Source organism: Camponotus floridanus, unplaced genomic scaffold (assembly GCF_003227725.1).
Source record: "Camponotus floridanus strain SB8 unplaced genomic scaffold, Cflo_v7.5 scaffold75, whole genome shotgun sequence".
Classification (NCBI taxonomy): domain Eukaryota; kingdom Metazoa; phylum Arthropoda; class Insecta; order Hymenoptera; family Formicidae; genus Camponotus; species Camponotus floridanus.
In genome coordinates this window covers 283,953-306,725 of record NW_020229844.1, presented here as the reverse complement: position 1 = coordinate 306,725, position 22,773 = coordinate 283,953, and the positions used below count along the sequence as shown (strand labels likewise).

Here is a 22,773-nt window from a genome sequence, read left to right as displayed (position 1 = left end):
AGCCTGTCGCGGACAGCTGTTCGTCTGTCATTTCGTTAGGTGGGAGAAAGGAGGAGGAGGAGGAGGAAGAAGTCGGTCTTCCGCAATGCGACGCGAGTCGTCCGTGTTTTTCGGACCGCTACGCGGGCACTCGCTCGTTTTTAAAACCGCAATTTGTCCGGTTGAGGGGGAGCCGACAATTAATGTAATTACGCGTTCAATGAGAATTACCATGCGCGCAGCTGCACCTCTCCATCGCCGTTTCTTCGCGATCGTGATTTTTTGCGATCGCGGCTAGACCGTAAAACACCGAGCCTTGGTCGCTCCGAAGAGGCGAACGGCTCTTCTTCCCTCCTTCTCTTTCTCTCCTTTTTTCTCTCTCTTCTCTTCTGCTTGGCCTGCAATATTTTTGCCTTCGTCTTGCGCGTCTTATCGCCCGCAACTATTACCTGCCACCAGTGGAGCGATCGTTGCCGGTTATGTATTACCGAATTTATGACATTCCCCTTCCCACCCTTCCCCGTGCCCTCCCGTCCCCGTCTCGCCCGAGATATTCACGGGCGGATCTTCCTCGCGGGTCCGCGATCGTTATGTTGTTGTACTCGTATAAAGCTACATATCAGCTTAAGGGGGTGAAGCTAACTCGATTAGTCGCATTATTGGTATCGGATAATATGCAGCGCAGGGGTTCCTCTGCGCTACCGGGTGCATATTAGTAACAGAATCCCTATAAGGCCGCCGCGTTTGATATTACCTACACCTCCGCCGCCTCTGAGCGAGACGTGAACGGCAGCGTGCACATTTTTTCTTGACGATCGACCGCGGCAGACGACGACGCCCCCACCTGTATCGGTTATAAGCGGGGCATAAATTATACTCGACCGATGGGGGAAAACGTCCCAGAGGGGCAGGCGCGGGTCCCGACAACCTAAGGAAACGTCGTTCGCGGCTGTCGTTTCGATTGACACGCTCTCGTTCAGATTTCACATGTACGTAAGCCTTCCTCGCTAAATTTATCGCATGCGCGGTTCTGGAATTTTTTAACGATAACGCTCATGTCGATTATACATTCGATGCCATTTTTTGCTATTAAAGTTATAACGTGAAATCACTGAAATTTCTTTCTCCCTTTCTCGCTTTATCTTCCTCCTCGGAGCATCGTCGTCGCGGGGCCTCGCGAGACAAATCCCTTGACAAATTTGGATTCGGCGTTGAAAGAGGAGCTCACGATTTGTCAGCGTTGCTTGTGGAATCACGACGAGACACGGGACGCAGATCGCGAGAGACGCGTGATGCGTGTCCGCGAGGTCGCGTGCTGACACCAACCACCTTCCCCATGCAGACCTTAAGTCTGTGGTGAGAAGCCCCGTGTGTTTACGGTATCCCGTTTCTTTCTCGTTTACGTTACATTGGCCCTATACACCGCGCGTATCCGTTATATGCTTTTATATATATATATGTATTTGATCTCCCTTCGCTCGAATCGATCGACATCACGAGGCTGGACGAGCGAATTAATTCATTCGATTCGTATCGCGAATTTCAATTCTCGCCGATGTGCATTAATTTCGAGTGATCCGGCAGCTATTTAAGGTATGCGCATAAATGTTTCTTGATAAATGGGCGGTACCCATTTATCTCTTTTTTTTCCGCGCGTTTCCTTTCATCTTGACGTCACGTAACGTCCTCGCTACATTTCCGTCACTGACACCGGTAGTCTTTCCCTCTCACGTGTGTGTCGCAAAGGAACAGAGGAGCCCAGTTTACAAGCTTGTCGTTTTGCCCTGTGTCGGCTTGTTTTATTGTAAACATACTCTTAGTATCTCGAGAGGATCGCTCTTGTACACGATCTTTTTAAACTCTTTTTAATCTTCCAAATTGTTAAATCTAATAAGTAATCAATTTCGGAAAAGTGGATATATTTCAGCATGTCTACATGAGATAGACAGAAGATTCAGTAAAAGAATTTATAAAGAGATGATTTATTTAAATTAAAAATTTGCAAAATTATATCTAGGATAAAACACACCTTTGTAACTGCAACAATCGAGTTCGGTATCGGTATGAATTTATGAAAAATATAAAACAGTCTTATCTATCCGTTCCGATGCCATATTTTTACAGCGTACTCGTACATGTGAGCGGAATTGTAATATTGTCGTTAATTATATACTATTGTCATTAAAGCAGCAATAACATAGAAACATATGGAAGTGGGTCGTAAGGTAATCTTTTATTACTGTTGCCATTATTATTAATGATTCTGTTTGTCGCGCAATTGCGATACGAGGCAAACCGATAGTTTCGAGTATTTGCGCGGCGGTTATAAGAGATTTCTATTTTATTATATTTCGTAGAACGAAATACTTTGCTCGTTAATGATATTAATGATGTGGGAATTTGTGCCCGCAACTCTCTATATAAATTTGAATATATATTGCTTGTATTATAATTATAAGACAGCCTTAATATAATTAACAATGAGTTGGCATGCACGCTGGTGGTACCTGCTCTAAGGCATATCTGATATTCGATACATCATTTTCACGGGAGAAGCGCGAGGTTTACGTGAAGGAGGAGGAGGAGGAGGTGTAATACCGAGCCCTCCGTATAAAGTTATTCCACGAATTATATATCGAAACATTGCGTGACTGAGAAAGTTCCCAAAAATTTCCGTAGGTAGTATAATACTAGCAGACAGGATCGTCTTTTGATCCCTCGTGTACGGGTTGAGATGTGGTCGATATAATTAGATTAATTAGCGTTTGTCGAATAAAGCCCTGTAATCTGTCCGAATTGCCCTCGGTAGAGAAGAGTTTAATGCAGGGAAGAAGGGTTTATACGAGCGATGGCGTGCCGCTGAGTGTAAAGAGAACAAAACGGACGTTCGATATAAAAGTCGGCGATTTTGATTCACGAGGCTGTTCTTCAAAAGTATGTATATCGTCGTATAATTGCATAGGTGTACATGTCGTGTAATATTTTTTTATATTTTTTTTTACATCACTAACATATCCCCGACATTGTAACATTTTATGTTTATGAAGAACGCTCGTTCTTCTTTATAATTGAGAAGCGATAATTTATCGAATTATAAATCATACGAAGGCTTTTTAACAAATTAAAGATATTGAAGATTACTTTAATAAATATAAAAATAAAAGGAATACAAAATATATAAAATATAAGTTTAAAAAAGTAAAAAAAAGAATATAAATTTAAATTCGAAGATATTAAATATGTGTGTGTGTGTGTGTAAAAAAGAAAAACATAGACATAAAAAATGTTATAATAAATATATAAATATTTAATGATACAAAATGATTTTTCGTATGTGTCATAGAAGCGAAGGAAAGACAAGGTCAAGGCGCTATTGTTCGCCAATTTTTCATGCGCTTGTCTCAAACGGCAACAAGCATCTCCTTCCAGCATCGGTCAACGCACGTGCGGCAACGATTGTATTATCCCGATAGTTAATGCTATTTCGCGAGCCGAGTTTGACGAGTTTACGACGCGATTCTGCGAGGATACAGAACGGATGGTTCGCGACCGGCTTCCCCCGCCTCTATCTCTCTCTTTCTCTCTCTCTTTCTTTCTCTCTTTCTCTTTCTCTCTCTCTTCGCCTCCAGGAACGTTGATTTATGTCCGACGTTACCTTTGCCAATGGATTTACATCTCGATATTTATTATTCGCAATATTATCGCGCGCGCCTTTATTGCGTTAGTCGAAATGCCTTCACCTCGAAGACTCCAGCCGTCCAGTTCTTTCCACCTCTTTCTTTCCGCTCGTTTTCCTTTTTTTTCCGGCTCGATCTCTTCGCGGGCCGTCACGCTCGATGCTGGATCTCCCAAGAACTTGTATCAGTAGTCTCTCATCTTCAAGAGAATATTTATTACGCCAAAACACGCGTCGAAAGGACGAGACGTATAAAGTTGATAGACACTTCTCGCGGATAGCATCTTTGTCGAGACAGATCTGATTACGCCAGCGATACGATAATCTTGTAAGAAAAGTTACGAGTTTTCTAAGATTTCACCTGATCGTTCATCCAAATGTGGATTGTTACTCGTCTACGAGATGTGTTCCTACCGAAAATTCTTCCGTATCCAGGATCCTCTTCCGCGAAGTGACCGGCGCACGGAAACACTTTCCTCTATCCGGTCGTGTATCATTAAATTAATGTTAAATGATTGGTTACGTGGGGGCGTGATTTCGGGTAGAGATCGTATCCCCGGCATCGTATTATTCCAGCAGAGTAAATTCGAAGCGATTATTCATTCAAGAAGTTCAGAGGAGCCACCGTGGGCTCCCGTTTTCTCGCCGAGACACGCGATCGTACCTCGTCGTCTTTGTCGTCGACTCTCTCTTTCGTCGTCTTCTTCGGCGACCTTGGATCACGCCAAGTTTTCAAACTCGTGCCATCGTGATCCAGCATAGATATTTTAGTTATATATCGAACTAACGCGTACGTGTGTTTCGCGGAAACGCGCGTACCCCCGAGAACAACTATTATAATAAAAGTCTTTTATTATGATTAGACACGTGCGCTCAAGACACAATTAAGTCGACTGAAGCTGTATAGATAATTTGATATTTATTTTATCCTGCAAGCTAGTCGAATTTTTCTTTTTCTCTTTCTCTCTCTCTCTCTCTCTCTTACGTAGGAAGGTAAAAAATTTTTTTTAATATTTTATTTCGATAACCTTAAAATAGTATAATGTATTATTTCAGTATCTTGCAATATTTAGTTGTATTTTCAAGATCTTTGCGCAACAACGGTTCGCGACAGCACATGTGAAGCTGGCGGTTATCGTGCGACAGACATGTTACCACAAAATTGCATCCCCCTTTTTTTACTTCGTAACTTTATTATTACTGCCAAAAATCGTAAACTACCATCTGGCGATGAAATTGATCGCAAACACATTGTTGTATAAAAGGATATCGCTCACATTTCCGGACGTGCTGAAAACATAACCACAAGGACTACCGGTTAAGACACGATATATTGCAATGAATCGATATTGCACAATTGAACGCAACGACTTATGCTCGATTGAGTTGTTCGTTTAAAACAATCAACTTTTTATTTTTGTAAATTAAGGGATATATAAAAAATTAAAGTTTAGATTCATTAGATTCAGCTTTCGCGAATAAATTTGTCGAATGCATCATCATATATTAAATTGGATTTTCAAGTATTTTTTTTTATTGAAAATATTAAATTTTTTTGTAAAAGAAATATTTTTTTATTGGGAAATCTCTTGGCGTTTTATGAGATAACACCAGATCAACGAATGTATCTAGTATTTGGTTGTGGCCTTTCTAGCTACTTTAGAAGCACTTTTCATAGCAAGTCAAATAGAAGATCTCGTTTATCGAGCAACCTCTCTATCGGTTATCCTATCGTTTGAAAACGTGTTATAGATAACTCAATAGCAGACATTCTTGCTTTCAGTAATATATGTGTATATAATATATATATATATAAATCAGTCATTTTGTCTCGTCAAATATTTAACTTCTTTCCTTTTGTGACATGATCGATTTATCATTTCTCACAAAGCGATTTGTACAATCCTATCGTCTTATATATATATATATATATATTGACATATAAAAAAGATTTATCAAAAGTAAAAAGATTTATCAAAAATGTACAGTATTTATACATAAATGTACACATTTTTTTTATTACAACTTTTTAGATGAATCTAATGTTTTTGATATTTTTTTTAAATATTTTTTTTTAAATATTTGTCATCGCGATTATTCTATGAGGATTACACAGCGATCAAACTTGTTTTTTATTCGATACTGAGATTTAATTTATTTTCATAAGAATGATAAATGTTTGGATGTTGACGGCTACTGGAAACTCGCCTTTTTAGACTTGTATCGTTGTATCAAAGCTATAGATTATCGAAAAACAAAGATTAATTGAAATATAATAATATTTATTTTAAAATTATATGTAATACACACACACTCACATATATATATATATATATTATATATTTTTTTTTTTTTTTAAATAAATTTTAAGAGATTCTCAGAGACGCTGATTGACGCGAGCTCATAGTTATTCCGGTATATTCCGATTTGATTTTCAAATCGGAATCGTTAAGTCTTTTTCGCGGAAAAAAAAATCTGGGATTTTTTTGAAAAAAACGATGGAGTAAAAGGAGAGATAAGAGGAGAGGGATCAGAGTAATCTCATCATGTGGTCGACAGATGTGAACTTTAGGAAGTTTGATGGACAATGGATTTTCAAATTTTTTTCTTTATTCACAAAATACAAAAGGGATCTAACCATAGCATCTAACTTTTCAGATGCTTATTCAGGATTCCTTTTATTTATTCCTCAATATTAGGAACATCCTGTTTTATTTATTTTACCGTTATGTTTTGCCTACATTCTCGACGATCGATCGTTTGAATCAATAATTCTCTGGTGTACGCAAAGCTATAAATACGACAAAAAACAGTAGTAAAAGAAGTTTCTAATGGACATTCCGTGCATGCCTATAAAATTTTGGTATCTCGTCCTTCGTCCATCTCTTTCGTCTATCTCTTCTTCCATGGACACGTCGCTAAAATAAATTAGTCTCCGATTGCGATTACTTGCGATAAGCATTCGGTATAACCAATGGACGAATGGATGTATCATAGCTCTTATAACGTGACTTATCCTTTGTTCTCATTTTCTGACCTTGTCGAGACGGATGCAATTAGTCCTTTTTTTAGCTCAGGTAGTTTCTCTGGTAGGTTTTTCTGGTAGGTTTTTGAACCAAACATTCCTATGGAAAATTCTAAATTCTTATAGTTCAGGTTGAGGAAAAAAATCCGAAAAAAGGTCGCAGTTGATTCAACCGCGATTCAGTGGTCAGCAAATTTTCTCTCTTGTCCCGATGAATCGCAAGCTCGAATGAATTTTCGTGGCACGAAATTTTCTGAATTTTCTGAATTTTCTACGGATTTATATGCGATAAAAGGCGTCGTATATTAAATTTAAGCGGCGGATTTTCTATGTCGCGAGCAATCCGACTTGGATGAGTTAATGGGTCATAAAATCGCGCTGTAGTCTCGCGCTCGTCCGCTTCCTACGTTTGTAAGCCCGTGTAACCCCTTCCGTGCACGTGGTCGCGTTACACACTTCAGAGTCCGAAGCCTCTCGTTTCTTCCCCCTGAATTGACGACGCACGGCTTAATTGTTGCCTGCCGGTAAGAACAAACGTTTCGTTGCACCGACTACTCTTCTAAAGTTCTTCCTCATGAGACGAAATATGATGTCCGGACCCTTCGAGATTCTCGCCGATGAATTTGTCGTTTTAGTAAAAAGAAACTTGAAAATTGCACGACGAGTAATATATCGGGACTAAGAGCACGCTCAGAGATGCGCAAAAAAATGCAGTAAGAATGCGCCTGAAATGAAACTGCATTTATGGCGAGTAAAGCCTTTTATATCTTTTAAATTATTTTAATTTTTCGCAATTAATTGCATTAATTAAAATGTAATAAATTATTCTTATATTATTATCTTATATTATTATTCTTCATAGCTCAATATAATTTCTTATACATAAAAATGCAAGAAAAAAGAACTTTTACTTTATGAAATAAAAATTTAGCAGAGGAAAAATATAAAATTGGAGAAACTCGACTCTAAATCGACCAGAGAATTTATAGAAATGAAGGAAAATGAGAAGGCGACTTCTTGAAACATCCTGTATTACAGAGGAATCGCATTCGCTCCATATGCACCATCAGTGCGCGAGTCGTCTCTTTGGATTCCTCTAAATTATTTTCTCAGCTTGAGCCTTCGAAGGTTGCTCTCTCGGACATCGGACACCGTACGAACGCACCAAAGTGAGAGAGAGAGAGAGAAAGAGAGAGGGTGGGATGGAGGGAAAGGGAAAGAGACGTAGGTCGATCTTACGACGCTCGTCGTCGGGAAATCGGGATCGAGAGATGGCGATACAGAAATACCGAATAGTTGTCTAAAAGTGTGTGACGGACGGACAGCTGGCCGTCATTAAAACCCCATTAGCAAGGAGCTCTCCCCCACCGGAGCGCGGACGAGTCAGCCCCCGAGTTCTAACAATATCTTCCACGGCGCTCCGCCACCACCCACGCTATTAATATTGCTCTATACCTCCCTCCACTCGCGCATCCTACCCCGTTTTTCTATTTCTCTCTCTCCTCTCTCTGTTTTCCATCCGTTTCGCGTCTCGCCGCGCGCGCGGACGTTCGAATTCCGTTCTTCGATTTAGACGATCCGTCACTGTCTCATGTTCGACTCATATTCGCCCCGACGAATATTGGCTTACGAAATCAGAGACGTGTTTACCCCCTTCGCATGCCGAGGTGATCGAGGACGATTGCGTAATTTGTCATAGTTTTATTTCGATCGGCATGGAAATAAATTTGATCACGCGAGATGTTGAACCGCTCGCGAAATAGGAGCGTCTGCTATCTGAGATCCTGTGTCTGATCAATCTGTCTTTTTCAAAGACACTCCGCCCCAGACAAGAACGAGAGAAGAGAAACTCGTAGGAAGTCGAGAAAATGTGGGTCAAGTTTGAAATAACTATGCGCTGTAGAGTATGTCTGTGGTTTGTCAGCGCGCGACTCAGTCGCGATCCTGCCTCTGTCAGATGAATCTATGCGAGATGCGAGATTATGTCGTGTTTATGTCGCATCTCTCATCGTATGCGGTTGAATCACATTTTATTTTTATTTAATTTCATGTACTAATTCTCTCGACTTTGCCTTAACGTCGAAAAGATTTTTATACAAAGAACAGTTGGCTATATTAAATTCCCATTGCAAATATTATCGTATAATTTTTAAGGCGGAAAGTACCGGGAAAGTATCTTCCTCTCGCTCGATTCTCTCTTTCGCTCTTGCAAGACCGAAATAAACATTCGTCTCATTCTCTCTTTCGCTGTCGCTTTTTCTTTCGCTCCCTTTCGTTCCGTCCGTGACCGTGCATACATTGGAGAAGATAGAGCACAGAAACGATGACGAAAGAAGGAAGAATACGACCGCGATAGAGAGAAGAGAGGACAAGCGCGCGCGCGCGCGCGCGCATGGACGTCTTACGGTCTTTGTAGCGGCAGATCAAACTCGGCGGGTCATTAATTAAATCTGGCGGAGCAGCCATCGTCCGTCCGTCTTTCCGCCGCGTCTCCGATTTACTTTACACGAAATACGCCACGGTTATAAATATGGGTGCCCGCCATAGGGACCCTTTTCCCCGAACTTGATCTCGCGGACCGCCCTCGAAGTCGGCAGTCAGGTCGACTGTCGCGCAGCGGATTTCGTTGACATTATTTTTTGTCGAAAAGAGAATCTTGTGGTTAATTCCTTGCGTGAGAAAACTGCCCGGAAAAAGGGTCAACTTGTGTAAAATTTCCCCAACGACGTTTCATCGTCAGCGTTGACACTCGATTAGCATGTCTCCCACGAGGCGTCTCGCCGGAGTTTGCGTAAAAACGAATCGATAAAAATAATTCGCGCCCCCAATGAAAGATACGGTGATTCCCGCGTGCGATCTCGAATCTGGCAAACATATGGAAGAGCGAGGAGACGTCGTACAGCCGCGACCCTCGTCTACTAAATGTCCTAAATTCAACGAGCTCCTTCCTGAGACTCCTTCATCCACATAGGACTCCAGGGAAACAACGATATACCTATCTACAATTGCAAACACACATGGCGCGCATACGTTTGTTCCGCTCTTTCTCTCTTTCTGCAATCGAGTAGACAAGAAATAGTCTGGATCAAATTAACGTATTAAAACAGCATTTTGAAAAATTTCTCTTTCGTCGTTATAATAATGAAAATATCACAATGCGACGCGAGGATTGTCTCGGTTGATGTCGCTTCCCCGCGTGGACATTCCGCGGGACGCTTCACCTAAATAGACAGCTCTGATCGATGTGCTTTACCGGCGATATTGATAAATAAATGCGATTACGGCGATGACGATTCCAATGGTCAATGAATTTATATACCTGACAAGAATCCCGGTGGGGCCGATAAATCAGCGCTCTTCCGTTCACCCGCGACCATCGCGGTGGACACCGGGGTTATAATCTCTCAATCTAAATCGATCGATCTGCCAAAACGGCTCCGTTTCCGAGCTGTTTATCATCGGGCGCTTATGAATTTATTTTATGTGGACCGTATATGTAGGGTTACACGCGTATTCGTCGCATGCGCATACGAGAAAAAGATGGGCCACGATGAAGCCGTGATCCCTGCGTGGGAGCACCGCGGGAGGGCCCGCGGGAACTCGTGTAAGGTACTCGAGCTTTCATTCTTTTATTGGGTATCGATAAACGCCGGGACCATTCGTTCAAATCGTTACTCTCTTCTTGCAACGTACATTCGCCACTATCTATTAATGACGGATCGACCGCGCGATTCTCCGGATAGATACCACGAGTCTCGCCCGTAATAATATTACGATAACGTCGGACATTTTTTTTTTCACCAAGATTCAGCGAGAACTCTTTTTATTTATCGTTTGATCCGCAAAACGCGCGCGGAGAAAAATAATTATGCGTAAAAAAATGAATCTCTGTTAAAATGGCCTATCAGTTGTATTTTTGCATATATATTTTCACGAGTTTCTCATTTGCCTTTTATCACTCGATAATTCTCGATACGTACTTCTTTCTTCGTTGCAATGCCCTTATTTGACCTCTCGATTTTTTAGCGCGCGGATTAATCACCGTATGTTGTGTCATTTCGAATTCTCGGTAGTCTTCGTTTAGAATTCATTGCGTTTTTATCGGTCTCAACGCGCGGGAATCGCAGGCGTTCGTGGAATATGGTAAAAACCACGACGATGTCTCGATGGGACACACCGACGCTACAATATGTAAAGTAATTATTTCGCAGTCATTTCCTTCGATATCGGCGCGATATGCTTACAACTCATATCTGGCGTTACCGAGGAAATGAGTTTGATAACGTCCTCGATAACGTCATCCTATTTCACGCGTTCGCACATTACGCGGCACATTTCGTTCTATAAGTGCGTTGAGAATTATCTGCATTTATATGTGTTACAATATATAGAATATTTTCTATTTCTTCCTCGTTGTGAGTCACGCGATATTCGGTAATAAAGATTTTGTGCAAACGCGCAGATAACGCTAATAAAATTGCGATAACGTAAAAAAAATGATAGAAAGTTGACTATTGTCGCAATGAAAAAAGAACGGATTCGCAATAACTCGTGTATTGCTTTTCAAGCATTTTTTTTCATCTTTATTTATCGCACGTGTAGTACCGTGTTTATAATTACGCACGTTTATAATAAAATCGCATTCGCGATCGCTATCAAGAGTCACCATATGGTTTATCTATCTATTGATTTACATACTTGTTTCGTCCGTGCTATTTATTCGCAGTAATATCTAATGGTATCACGGAACGGAAAATAGCGACATGCACATATTTAAAGTCGCTTTATATTTAACTCATCACAATGGTCTCTACAACTTCCTTTATTTCTCGCACTATTTTCATTAAATTGTCCATTTTTCATTAATTCTTTAAGTAAAATTTTGCTTCCTCCTTTGCATTCGATTACGAAAAGAAAAAAATTCCTTTATGAAATATATTAGCGACACAATTATCGTTTCTTTTTATTTCGCGCTTCTATCTAATCGCTATTTGAAACATACATATGTGTGGACGAAATATAAGCCCATTCAAAATCTAGTTGTAGTAGTTCTAATGGATCAGTTTGCACGATATCGGAGCAAGTTGAATACATTTATATGCATAGAAAATTATTTTCGATCTATCGTTAAATATTACACAGTATTTAACAATTTATACAATTCGATTTTTCATGACGAGGCATCCTTGGCCTTGCAGTCACGATAACCGTAATTGCAGCGGTCGTAAAACGGGCTGTACTATAGATTTATTGCAAGAAGACTACGCGGTCCAGAAATAATAATAAAAAAAATGAAGTAAATACTTGTATGCTCCGTTCGTGTAATAAAATTTCGCATTAATCGTAAAACTGTCGAGGATAAAATTATCCACCTTATGAAACAAAAATTTATCTACATACATAACTTGAAAATATAAATACATTGTGCTGTACATAAGAATTATATATTTTAATATTTTTTTTATTGTTCTGTATTTAATATTTTGTAACAATTATATATAACTAATTAAATAAAATCACGTTAAAAAGATGCATTAAAACTTATCGATAATTTGACATTTGAGTGCATAGTCCAAATGTATTGTAGTTGCGTTTTATTTACGGATAAAAATTTTTTTCTCAATACCTCATACATTTCATATTCGATAACATAATTCTTTTGTAGAATATAATGACATACGCTATTTTTATGAAGCTTTAAAGTATTGGCTCGACAATTAGTCGCATAATAACTAGCTAATCGATTACGTTAATTTCATATGCATAATGATATATTGCATTTGATAAGAGCCGATATATATATAAAAATAGAGTCATAAATGTAAATATCTAGTATAAAATCAAGAGAGAGAGAATAATATCATGATCTTTTTTCCTTCTGTTGCATTAATTTAAATTAATTAAATGATTAATGGCGCTGATGTAAAGCCATATTTTTAATAATGCATATTATGTATTATGGTAGAGGAAAAAAATCGCCCTTATCGCGATGCATTTTAACTAACATACAAGACTTGGACGTTACTTTTTTAAATAAAATCATTGTAGTATCACTGATAAACAGTGGTTTCAATTGTAAATAACCATCAGCGCAAACAATGAAAGAATCACTGAGAAGAATCAGTTATCATTTTTCAACCTTACTATTACAATTAATACAAGATAAACAAAATACGAGTGTTTTCATTAAAGAAATATTCGCTAATCGTGAAATCTCGCCACTTTTAATGCACATTTTTATCGATTCAGTTTAAGAAACTAACATTGATTAAGACGAATATTCATTCGACGCGGAACTCCCTCGATTAAACGCGATATAATCCCGCAGTAATTAGAATATTTAGAAGCGCACCGTCTGCAACAGAGCGCCTGAAGCGTTTAGGCGATGATTTACAGGCCGACCGAGGTATAACGCACACGCGCGTAAAGCACGCGTGCATGTATTACGCGCGCATTCGGGCAACGTACGAGGCACGCACCCACGAGTCTTTGTTACAGAGCGCAAACACACTCGCGAAGCGGTGGAAACTATAAAGGTATAAACAATAAAACGATCGGATGGTGGCGGTGCGCGGTGATAAATCACGGCGGACACAGTTATCTGCAGTGGCTGCGAGGGGTAACGCGCCGCGGCTTAGCCTTCGGTAAATTTAGCTATTGTCGTGCCTAGGATATATTAAATCTCGTTAAAATGTCTTCATGAAACCGCAGCGCCGCGCCTTGTTGCGACCACGTGGAAAGGGAAAGGGAGAAAGACAGATAGATAAAGAAAGAAAGAGAGATAGAGCTCGGATCGTGCAGCGAAACGTTGCAATTATAACGCCACGTGTTTTCATGTTTGTATAATATTTGCGGCATTTGAGATACAACATCCACATAAAATATGTATTTCATTTATTTATTTAGTTTTCTTTAAACAAGACGCGTCATCTAAATAAAGAAAAAGCGACGATCGATAAAATATGATAATATAATTAACGAATACTGACATTGGTTGTGTAGATATTCTTGGAATGGGAGGAAAGGGGAAATGAGAGAGAGCGATTTTCTCTTTTCAAGAGATGAAACCGCCTACTTGTTTATTCACACCGACAGTTTTATCCTCTCCGTTGATTTATTCCGGTCATCCTCGACTGCTATCAAAAAACAAAAAGAATGGATACACACGCATATATCATTCTATAATTTATGTTTCCACAAAAGTGTGAATATTGTGGAAATTTCTATATAAATATTCATTATTTAGAGATGCGATGCGATAACAATCAGGATATACGCGCACACATACATACATAAATACGTACATATATATGTTGCGCAAATAATTACGTAAAGACTTGCCATGGATCCTCAAACAGATCCCCCCCAAGTCGATTAATGAATGTCCAACCATTCCGAGATATTTGATCCGTTTCGACTTATGCCAACCATCGTATCTCCCTCGTCACTTTCCATACGAGATACAGACACCTACGTGCGAGCGCTCGGTTCGGGGACTAGAACAATGGCATCCTCGAACGCGGCTCTACCGTGATTATTGTAATGACGGTACCGTCCGCAAACACTTTTGAATGATATAATTCGTAACCCGGCGCGCCACGGTGAGAATAACGATGCCACAGCGTTAACCACCGTAATTTATTTTCACGCCTTCCCCTACCTCCCGAGATGCGATTTCTACGATACTTTTCGCGTAAACAGCTTGCCTCCGGAACACACTTTCACGATGCGTTATTGGAAGAGATCTTCGAGCATTGACATATGCAAATATCACCGTTGACATTCGATAACGTTGGATATATTCTGTTAAAGATATATATATTTTTTATTTTATTCTTTTATTTTTTCTATTTTATTTAAAGTTTTTTATCGTGCCTGCGATATAGCAAATTTTTTTGTTCCCTTATTAGTTTAAGTTTATTCCTTTTTTCTCTCGTATTAAGCGCGACAACTTTTATAGCTGTTTGAGCGACTCGATTGAAAATCTGAGAGACGAACTTGTTTCGTATTTGATCAGGATTCTATTTCTTGCCGCTCATTCATTTCTGGCCACCACCGTGGAGGGTCAATATTATCACACGTGCTCAAAACGCCGACAGAGAGAAACCGTTTGTCGCTCCTCGCCCATCGAATGCCTTGTCCTTCGATCGTAGTCCCATTTAAGATTGGGCGACCAGCATCGGCGCATTTACCGTTGGAGATCCACCTGCATCCGATAGGCATATATTTACTCAAGTCCGCCCTTTCCAGGTAAATGCTCGCCTCTCGCCGTTCGAATATACTCGAGGCTTCGATGAATCTATTTGCATCTTTTTTCAGATATAAAAAGGTATATACTCCCTCGTGTAGAATAATGAAGTCTCACTCTCTTTGAATGCCTTCGTGACACTTTAGGAAATAAAACAAATATCTTTTTCGCGTATATAAATTATTTTTCTATAATTTATATCATGATTAAAATACAACATAAATCCCCAAAAGTTTTCTTGCAGTTATCGGCGCGATTAGTGCAAAAAAAATGTACGCGTGCAAAAATCGACGCTCTTCTATGTGTCGAGAGTAGCGAGACATTTATCGAGCGGTCGAGTTAATTCCAGGTGAGAAAAAAAATGCAACGTCCATCTCCTCTTTTTTTTACGATGGTCGTTTCCGTTCCCGGTAATGCGACTTTGTACATTTTTATGCCGGCACCAACGCGCAATGAGCACAGCCGTAAAACACTTATGACACCCGTAGCATAATAATGTTACTCGATAGCGGCTATCTCGGTGTATATAACTCATCGCATTCGCCATTTTCCTAATTAATGTTTAATGTCTCGCTATCTATGCCCTCGTTGCTCATGATTGCGCGGTTGGTATCGCGTTATCACAATAGATGTTGCTGTTTCTTATTCCATTCTGACTACGCAAAATCGCACCATCGAGGTTTTCGAGGTGTAATCGCGAAATTTGCGTAAGTTTGAAACGAAAACGAAGAGAAGCGAAAAGCTCGACTGATTATCAATACACAAAAACATTAGTGGGAAGAATATTTTCATTCATTTTATATAATTCATTAGATGTGTCGTTAATAATAATAACGTTCATTTATTTATCCAGTTATATAGATATAACATTGAAGTCTAATATTGAAGTTTCGTGGTTTTCGAGGTGTAATCGCGAAATTTGCGTAAGTTTGAAACGAAAACGAAGAAAAGCGAAAAGTTCGACTGATTGATTATCAATATACAAAAACATTAGTGGGAAGAATATTTTCATTCATTTTACATAATTCGTCAGATGTGTCGTTAATAATAACAACTTTCATTTATTTATCCAGTTATATAGATATAATATTGAAGTCTAATATTGAACTTTCGTGGAATAATGTTCTAATGATATTTGTGTTCTCTTATGATTTTAGTCATTCCGAGAAGAGATTGACGAATCCGATCTGGATGACGAAGTACAGGACGATGAAGACTTGCTCTCGCACCCACTTCAAGGCAGCTCGCAATCGCAATTGGACATTGCTGCGCAAGTTGCTGGCACATCTTCATTAGCGCATTTAAACAATTTCATGAACATGCATCCGCAGCTCCTGGCGAAGCTTAAAATACAGGTTGGTAAAGAGCAATCTTTTTTATCCCTGTTACATTTAATCTTCCGACACTTGCTTCCGCCAAGTATACGCTGGCTTCATTGGTACTAAGAGGGAAAGAGAGAGAGAGAAAGCAAATACAGATTTTAAAAAATAACTTTATTGTGATGAGTTCACTATTATTTGCATTGTTGAGTTTTTGTAAAGATAAGCAGAACTGCATAATTCGACATAAAAGTTGTTCGACACATTTGAACGTTCGTTGACTCACAAAAGTCTCAAGTAGGGTAACACGAATCGTGGAAAATCGTGAGATAGTCATAACAGCGGACGTTGACAGTCATAAATGAGTTACCATTGCGTCATCGTGACAATAGATTTCTTTTTTTTTATTACGTAACATCCTAAACCTGATGACACTAGATCGACGCAATATCTTTACGATCTTGATAAGAAGAAAGAGAGATCATGAGATATTGTGTTCAGTACACATGTACTTGGCACGTATGAAAATTAAAAGATCATCCTTTAAAGATCTTAGAAAATTTCAACAATTGAAATGTTTTGTACATCTCTTAAACTAAGAATAGTTAGAGTGATTGAGATATCCGACCCATTATATTTCTCAATAAAAGATATAATTTAATATATTCAAGTTTCAGCTCAGTAGTGAGATAAAAATTTCGTATAAATTTGAGAAAAGAATGAATTGCGTGTATATGCGTGCGCGTGCGTGCTTTTTCTCTATATATTAATCAACTAATTGACAATTTTTTTCATCGCAGCTTTAATAGGATTGACTTTGATAATCAGGCATTTTTTGAACAATTTTTTTCTGCAGTATAATGACGCAGACATACAAACCAGGAACGGTTTGGAAGTTCTACAGGCTGCGATGAGCGGTAGTAACTTCATGTTTCCTCCGTCCTTGTCCTTCTTGTCATCGCCACCACCGCCACCGTTGATGCCACAACAGCAGCAACAGCAGCAACCTCAACGTGCGCAGAACAATCATTCGTACCCATTTGCGTCAAGTCCTGGAAATATAGTCGAGAATCAACTAATGATGGCCTCCTCTTCTGTCAGAGCTGCTGTTGGTAGCTCACAAACTGGCGAGTCTCCGCAACGAAACTGCAGGAATAACAGCGAATCCTCGCAAGGAAGCTCCAAAAATAACGGGGAATCTCGTGAATGTGAACCTCGCCCCGGAACCTCGGGGAACAATCAGCATCCATCTGGATCCAACTGGAACTTCGAAGAGCAATTCAGACAGGTGCGTCAGGCAAGTACCTAGCAAATACGTACGTCTTCCTCAGCTTTCTCGAGAATAATCGGGTGTATTGAGTGATGATACTAACATATTTTAACATTATTGTATCTCAGCACTTTTCCCGATGCTCTCTCTCTCAATCTAAGCTTAAAACTTAAGCTTTATCATTTTTAACACACTCTCTAATTTCTGCAAATTTTATATCTCGTAATAACGGGGAATTGCTCGCTTGGTCACTCTTTCGCTGGACGCTTTTCCTAGAGAAAACTTACTTTAAAAATAATTAGCTTCAAACTCTCTGAAAGATGAGCGCAAACCGACAATCACAGACGATTAAAAAAAGAAACGTCTCTCAAAGTGTGCGTTTGTAAAATACACGAACGATTCGAAAAATTTCTGCGGGAGCAGCATCGACGATGCACGGCGTGCGTGCCCCCGCGAGCTCAGGCCGAGTATCGTGGGCGTGAACAACTCGCGCGGTCACCTTTGTGGGACACTGGTTAGTGCCACGAGGGACGTGTAATTACGGCGAAGCTCTCCCCGCGCGAAACGAGATGGCGAATCGGCCGGAGAAAGAGAAAAAGAGGGAGAGAGGTGCTTTAATTAATGCAACGATGGAAGCTAATTATTATTTTTACACGACCGAGAGATAATTACCGACCGACCGTCCCCGAACGGCGTGTTCGTTGACGGTGTTGCGAGGCAAGAAGACGATCGGCTCGACACCGAGGAAGGAACGAACATTTCGGAGAGCTATATGAGCCTGTAAGATACATAGGGACCGCCGAGGAAGGGAAGCGGACGAAGTTATAGAATTAGCCGGACTCGCATCGCAGCCTTGTTAACGCTTTTTGCGAGGACCTCGTGCTCGCCCCGCATTTCTGCCATTGGTCCGCCCTCGCGGTTTTCGCTTTTTGCGAAGAGGGTGTGGTATTAGATTACCATTTAGATTGTTGTTCGCGCGCGCGGGCCGATATCTTCTCGCAGGCCGCGTGACAAACCCTCGGAGATGGTCACGTCGTGGTTTGAGAAGAACCTTTACGCACCGGATGATTCTGTATCTCGTATCGACGCGAATCTAAAAAATCGAGCACACGATATTTTCTCTTACTCGGTACTTTCGCGAAAGAGACTCCTTTACGCGGACGAAGGTTATTCGCCCATCATCGATTAAAGCGTACACAACGAGCGGACCAACGGCGCGCGAAAGACGAACGCTGTAGGGAAACGAGAAACAACGTGCGCGCGGGAATGGAAATAGAAGTCTCCACCTACTCGGCGAACGGCGCCCGCATCTCACGGATCGCATCCATCATTCCGGCGAGGGCGTACAAGCTGCTCTTTAATCTTTCTTCTTCGGGGTGATGGTGGTTTCGTCTGTTTTACTCTTCCTCCGCCGTTTCTTTTTTTTTTTGCTTTTTTCCTTCTTTACGAGGTGTCGGTAATCGTTCGCGTACTATACCCTCGCGATTTTCCTTTTCCCCCGCGAATCTCTCTCAAAGCTCCAACTCCGCGGATTCAGGCGTCGCTTTTAAATGTTTCCATTTAAGAATCAGTCGCGATATTTGATAAGAAATGTTCTTTTAGTATGTCTAGATTTTTGGAATCGTGAGCGTAAAAATACTCAAGCTTCGATTTACAGTCGGTCGGTTATTATCTTGAAACACACAGGGTGAGCACACGCGCGAAACCCGACTGTACCTTTCCGTGTCGGAACCAGGAGCTTGCGTTTCAGTAAAACAAGGATCGTCGTGTACCTGTCTTGTACACAAAGTTAATCCATCGACGGTGATACCGAACAGGAGCAACGACCCACGTTCATACGAGACCCACCTCCGCGTCTCGCTCCCACACGTACGCATCCCTTGTATCTCGATACAACGTCGGTACTTGTACTCTCTCGAGCCACCACTACGGTGGTATAATACTGTAGCACTATACTTTGCAGCCATTGTGAAATAACTCGTAAACCTGCAAATTGCCAGCTATTTCGCTTCCATACGCGCGCGCGCGTCTTTTACACCTTATGTGTTCCCGGCTACATGTGTGTATGTGTGTACTATGTATATTCAACCCCGTGGATCGAGAAGGTTGACTGTTCCTCTCTATTGAACGTACACCCGTTTACGCGCGTATATACTTGTGCAAAAACGTATTATCTCGATGCACAGAATAGTCACAAATTCGTCTCAAATATTTCAAAAATATTCTTCGTTTTAAAATTAATTTTTTCTTCTTGAATAAATTAAACGACAGTTCCTTTCATGAATTTTAAGTTACAAGTCTGATAATTGATGATTTAAAGAAATTTTAACTTTAAATTAATTTCTCTTTTAATATTAGCTTTAAGCTCTCTTTCAATTAATGTCTTTTAAATTATAAATTTATACGGTGAATAATTGGGAAGAAATACTCATTGTCCTCTGTACGGATGCAAAATTAGGACACCTTGTATGTGGACGTGTAGGATGGGGAAACGAGCGCGCACGCGCATTAGATCACCCTCCAGTTATCATTGTGATTATGCAAATGCATTATCATTATGCAAATATAGCGGTGCACCTAAAACTCAGAATATACGATTCGTGTCGTCGCTGCCGTCGCGGCTGGCGTGCTTAACGTGGGACTCGGATGGGTATGGCCCTTTGTAATTTCGACAAATAATGCGGTTTTTTGTTCGAGAGATTTTTCTCTGGGAGAGAAAACAACTCGCGTTTCTATCTCCGCGAAATAATTTAGGAGATGAAAAAAATAAAATGCTTCTCTCGCCAATTTTCCGAGTCGCTTCCTTCAATTAACACATGTTTTTTTTATTGTATTTTATGCAATTATATAATCAGATCGTTTAATTTATCCAGACACTTGGCATTATTTCTGGCGGTTCTTTATGACAATGTGTTCAAGTATGATTATGTAATAAACGTTCGCTCAATTGCAAATCAGCCGGTTCTTGTAATCTGACAACGGTGCCAGCCAAATAACGCGAATGACAAGAATTTTGCATTTTTAACCGCGTTAACTCGTTACATAATATATTAAGGAAGCGCGATAAGACGCGACGCGCGCAGAGCGTCTTTCCTTTCTATTTTGGAACTCAGCTGATGCGTGACATATCGTGATATCTAACGTCGTCGCTACTGACGGCGTATATAAAAATATCGCACGATCGGTGTGTGATGTTTGCACGCTTATTTTTTTCGAAATATTTATAGAGACATTCTTTATACGTCATTCTTTATACTTTTCTATCGCGCAGCTTATGTTAATCTTGTCGCATAAACTTAAGTCGATATCGCCGGATATGAGATACGCGGAGTATTGTAAACCTTATCAACAATGACAGTCAATTTCCATTTCAGGCATTGAAGGCAACGAATATTATAAATACGACGAAAAAAATTACTTCTACGCGACTTTATATCGGAGTTGCATTATCAATATTATAATGATAATACCACGTTGATAAACGATAAAAAACTGAACGTTTGTGGCTTGAAAAAAAAAATATATAAAAAGCTTCCCTCCTTCATTTTAATATTTCTATTCGCGAGTCGTCCTCTTGCTTTCGCTTATCGATCAATTAACCGAGTTACGCATGCGAAAGCGCAATTACTGCACGGTGCAACAGGATTATTATTGTGCGTTGCATACGTGAGACTCGTTTGTTGGAAATCGTTCGAATGGTTCCATTGTCGCACCCTTCCGTTTTTCTGGAATAGCGGAGGAAGGGTGTTTAGTTTCACCCTCAAATGACGTAATTTGAGAGACAATTAAATCCTCGCCGTACATTGCAGCAACTTTTACGAGCGTTACATTTCGCGTACGCGACGTCGTCGAGAATTAATGCGATACGCGTGTAGTCTAATTGTGTGTTAAACCAGGTCTATGATCGTCTGATGAACGCGACACTCGCGATTTTAAGACGGCGAGTAAGAGAGAAAAAAAAAGAGACCGCGACGATAGAGCCGGACAGAAGCCAGATGAAAATAGCCGCGTTCGAGAATCTTAGCGAGCTAATTTACTTAGTCCGTGCAACACCTGCATCACTTATTCAGTCTGTCGAGTGGGGGAGGGGGGCGAGAGTCCGCTTTTCTCTTTCCTCAAACGATATATCGACCCGCGGATTCCTCGTGTTTATCCAATAATTGGATGAGGTTGTAAATATGGCTATTAAGTTACGCGCGCGCTTTGTCTCCTTTTCTCTTCTTTAACCCGCACTTGATGTTTTTTTGACTGAAATGTCAGTCTAGTTTGATTTGTCATTCTCGAATCGTTAACCTTTCGACAAAACATTCCAAAGTAACAATTTCATCCTTCGAAGTATTGTTATAGTTCATGCTCATCATCTGTTAAAGTATTTCTCGCTTAACATTTCAGGTAAAATTCTTCATTTTAAATTTCTGAAAACTGCACCCCAGAGAGATGTAACCTCCTTTTCAAATAAGGTAACGGTACTCTATTGGTGTAGTATAATAGAATAAAGTTAGAACGGTAACCTGATGTTGGAGATTCCGTTACAAGAAGGCACATGTGACAAATGTTGTTTCGGCATCGCATTCTTTGCACAAAAGCATCCGAAAATTACTTTTTTCTTTCATCGTGCAATCTATCTTTCTCGATCTATGCAAAGAAACGGTTGTTTATATTATAATTTTCCGTAATTCTGTTGAGATTTTTATCGCGAGACACGCTCTAGACGAGTCAACGCGACACTTTGAGCAGATGGTAAAAGGGTTCGTTACGTCGCATGTTAATTTGCAGAAACGAGATTTCAACAACAGGATGTAGCGTATCGTTGATCAGCGGTAGCCTTTCCTCCTGACACGTGGAGCGTTTTTTTTTTTATATTTCCTGTCTCACTTTCTCGCATTACGCGTAAAGTTACGTTAAGCTTACAAATGTTTATTCGATTGTGAGTCCACGCATTCTTGATTAACGCGATCCATTCGTCAAAATATTATCATCGATCTTCCGAGCGGTACATTTTACATAATGTGTCTCAGATTCGGAATATCTATCGATAATAATGGTAATAATTATTACCTATCCTTTATCGTGTAAATTGTAAAGTATCATCAATTCTTTCATTCGATTCTACCATCACCTGTGTAACATTATCTCTTTCTTCATCCTTTCTCGATCTCTTTGCATACTTAATATTTTTTTCTTACGCTAACGCGCTCTAACGATCTCTAATGATATAATATATACGTTACGATGCTTTACGATAACGCGATTGAG

General features: G+C 40.0%; 1 protein-coding gene across 2 annotated transcripts in view; it reads left to right on the top strand.

Annotated features, from left to right (window-relative positions):
- LOC105248580 (protein dead ringer) overlaps positions 1 to 22,773 on the top strand; it is a 94,739-nt gene that overhangs the window by 18,279 nt on the left and 53,687 nt on the right. Inside the window, exons 2-3 of one of the 2 annotated variants that reach the window (XM_011253440.3) lie at positions 16,086 to 16,283; positions 17,104 to 17,535. In XM_011253440.3, coding sequence (XP_011251742.2) covers positions 16,086 to 16,283; positions 17,104 to 17,535 — 630 coding nt within the window. Of the gene's footprint in view, positions 1 to 16,085; positions 16,284 to 17,103; positions 17,545 to 22,773 lie in introns of both variants that reach the window. The other variant, XM_025414062.1, reaches the window with a different exon arrangement.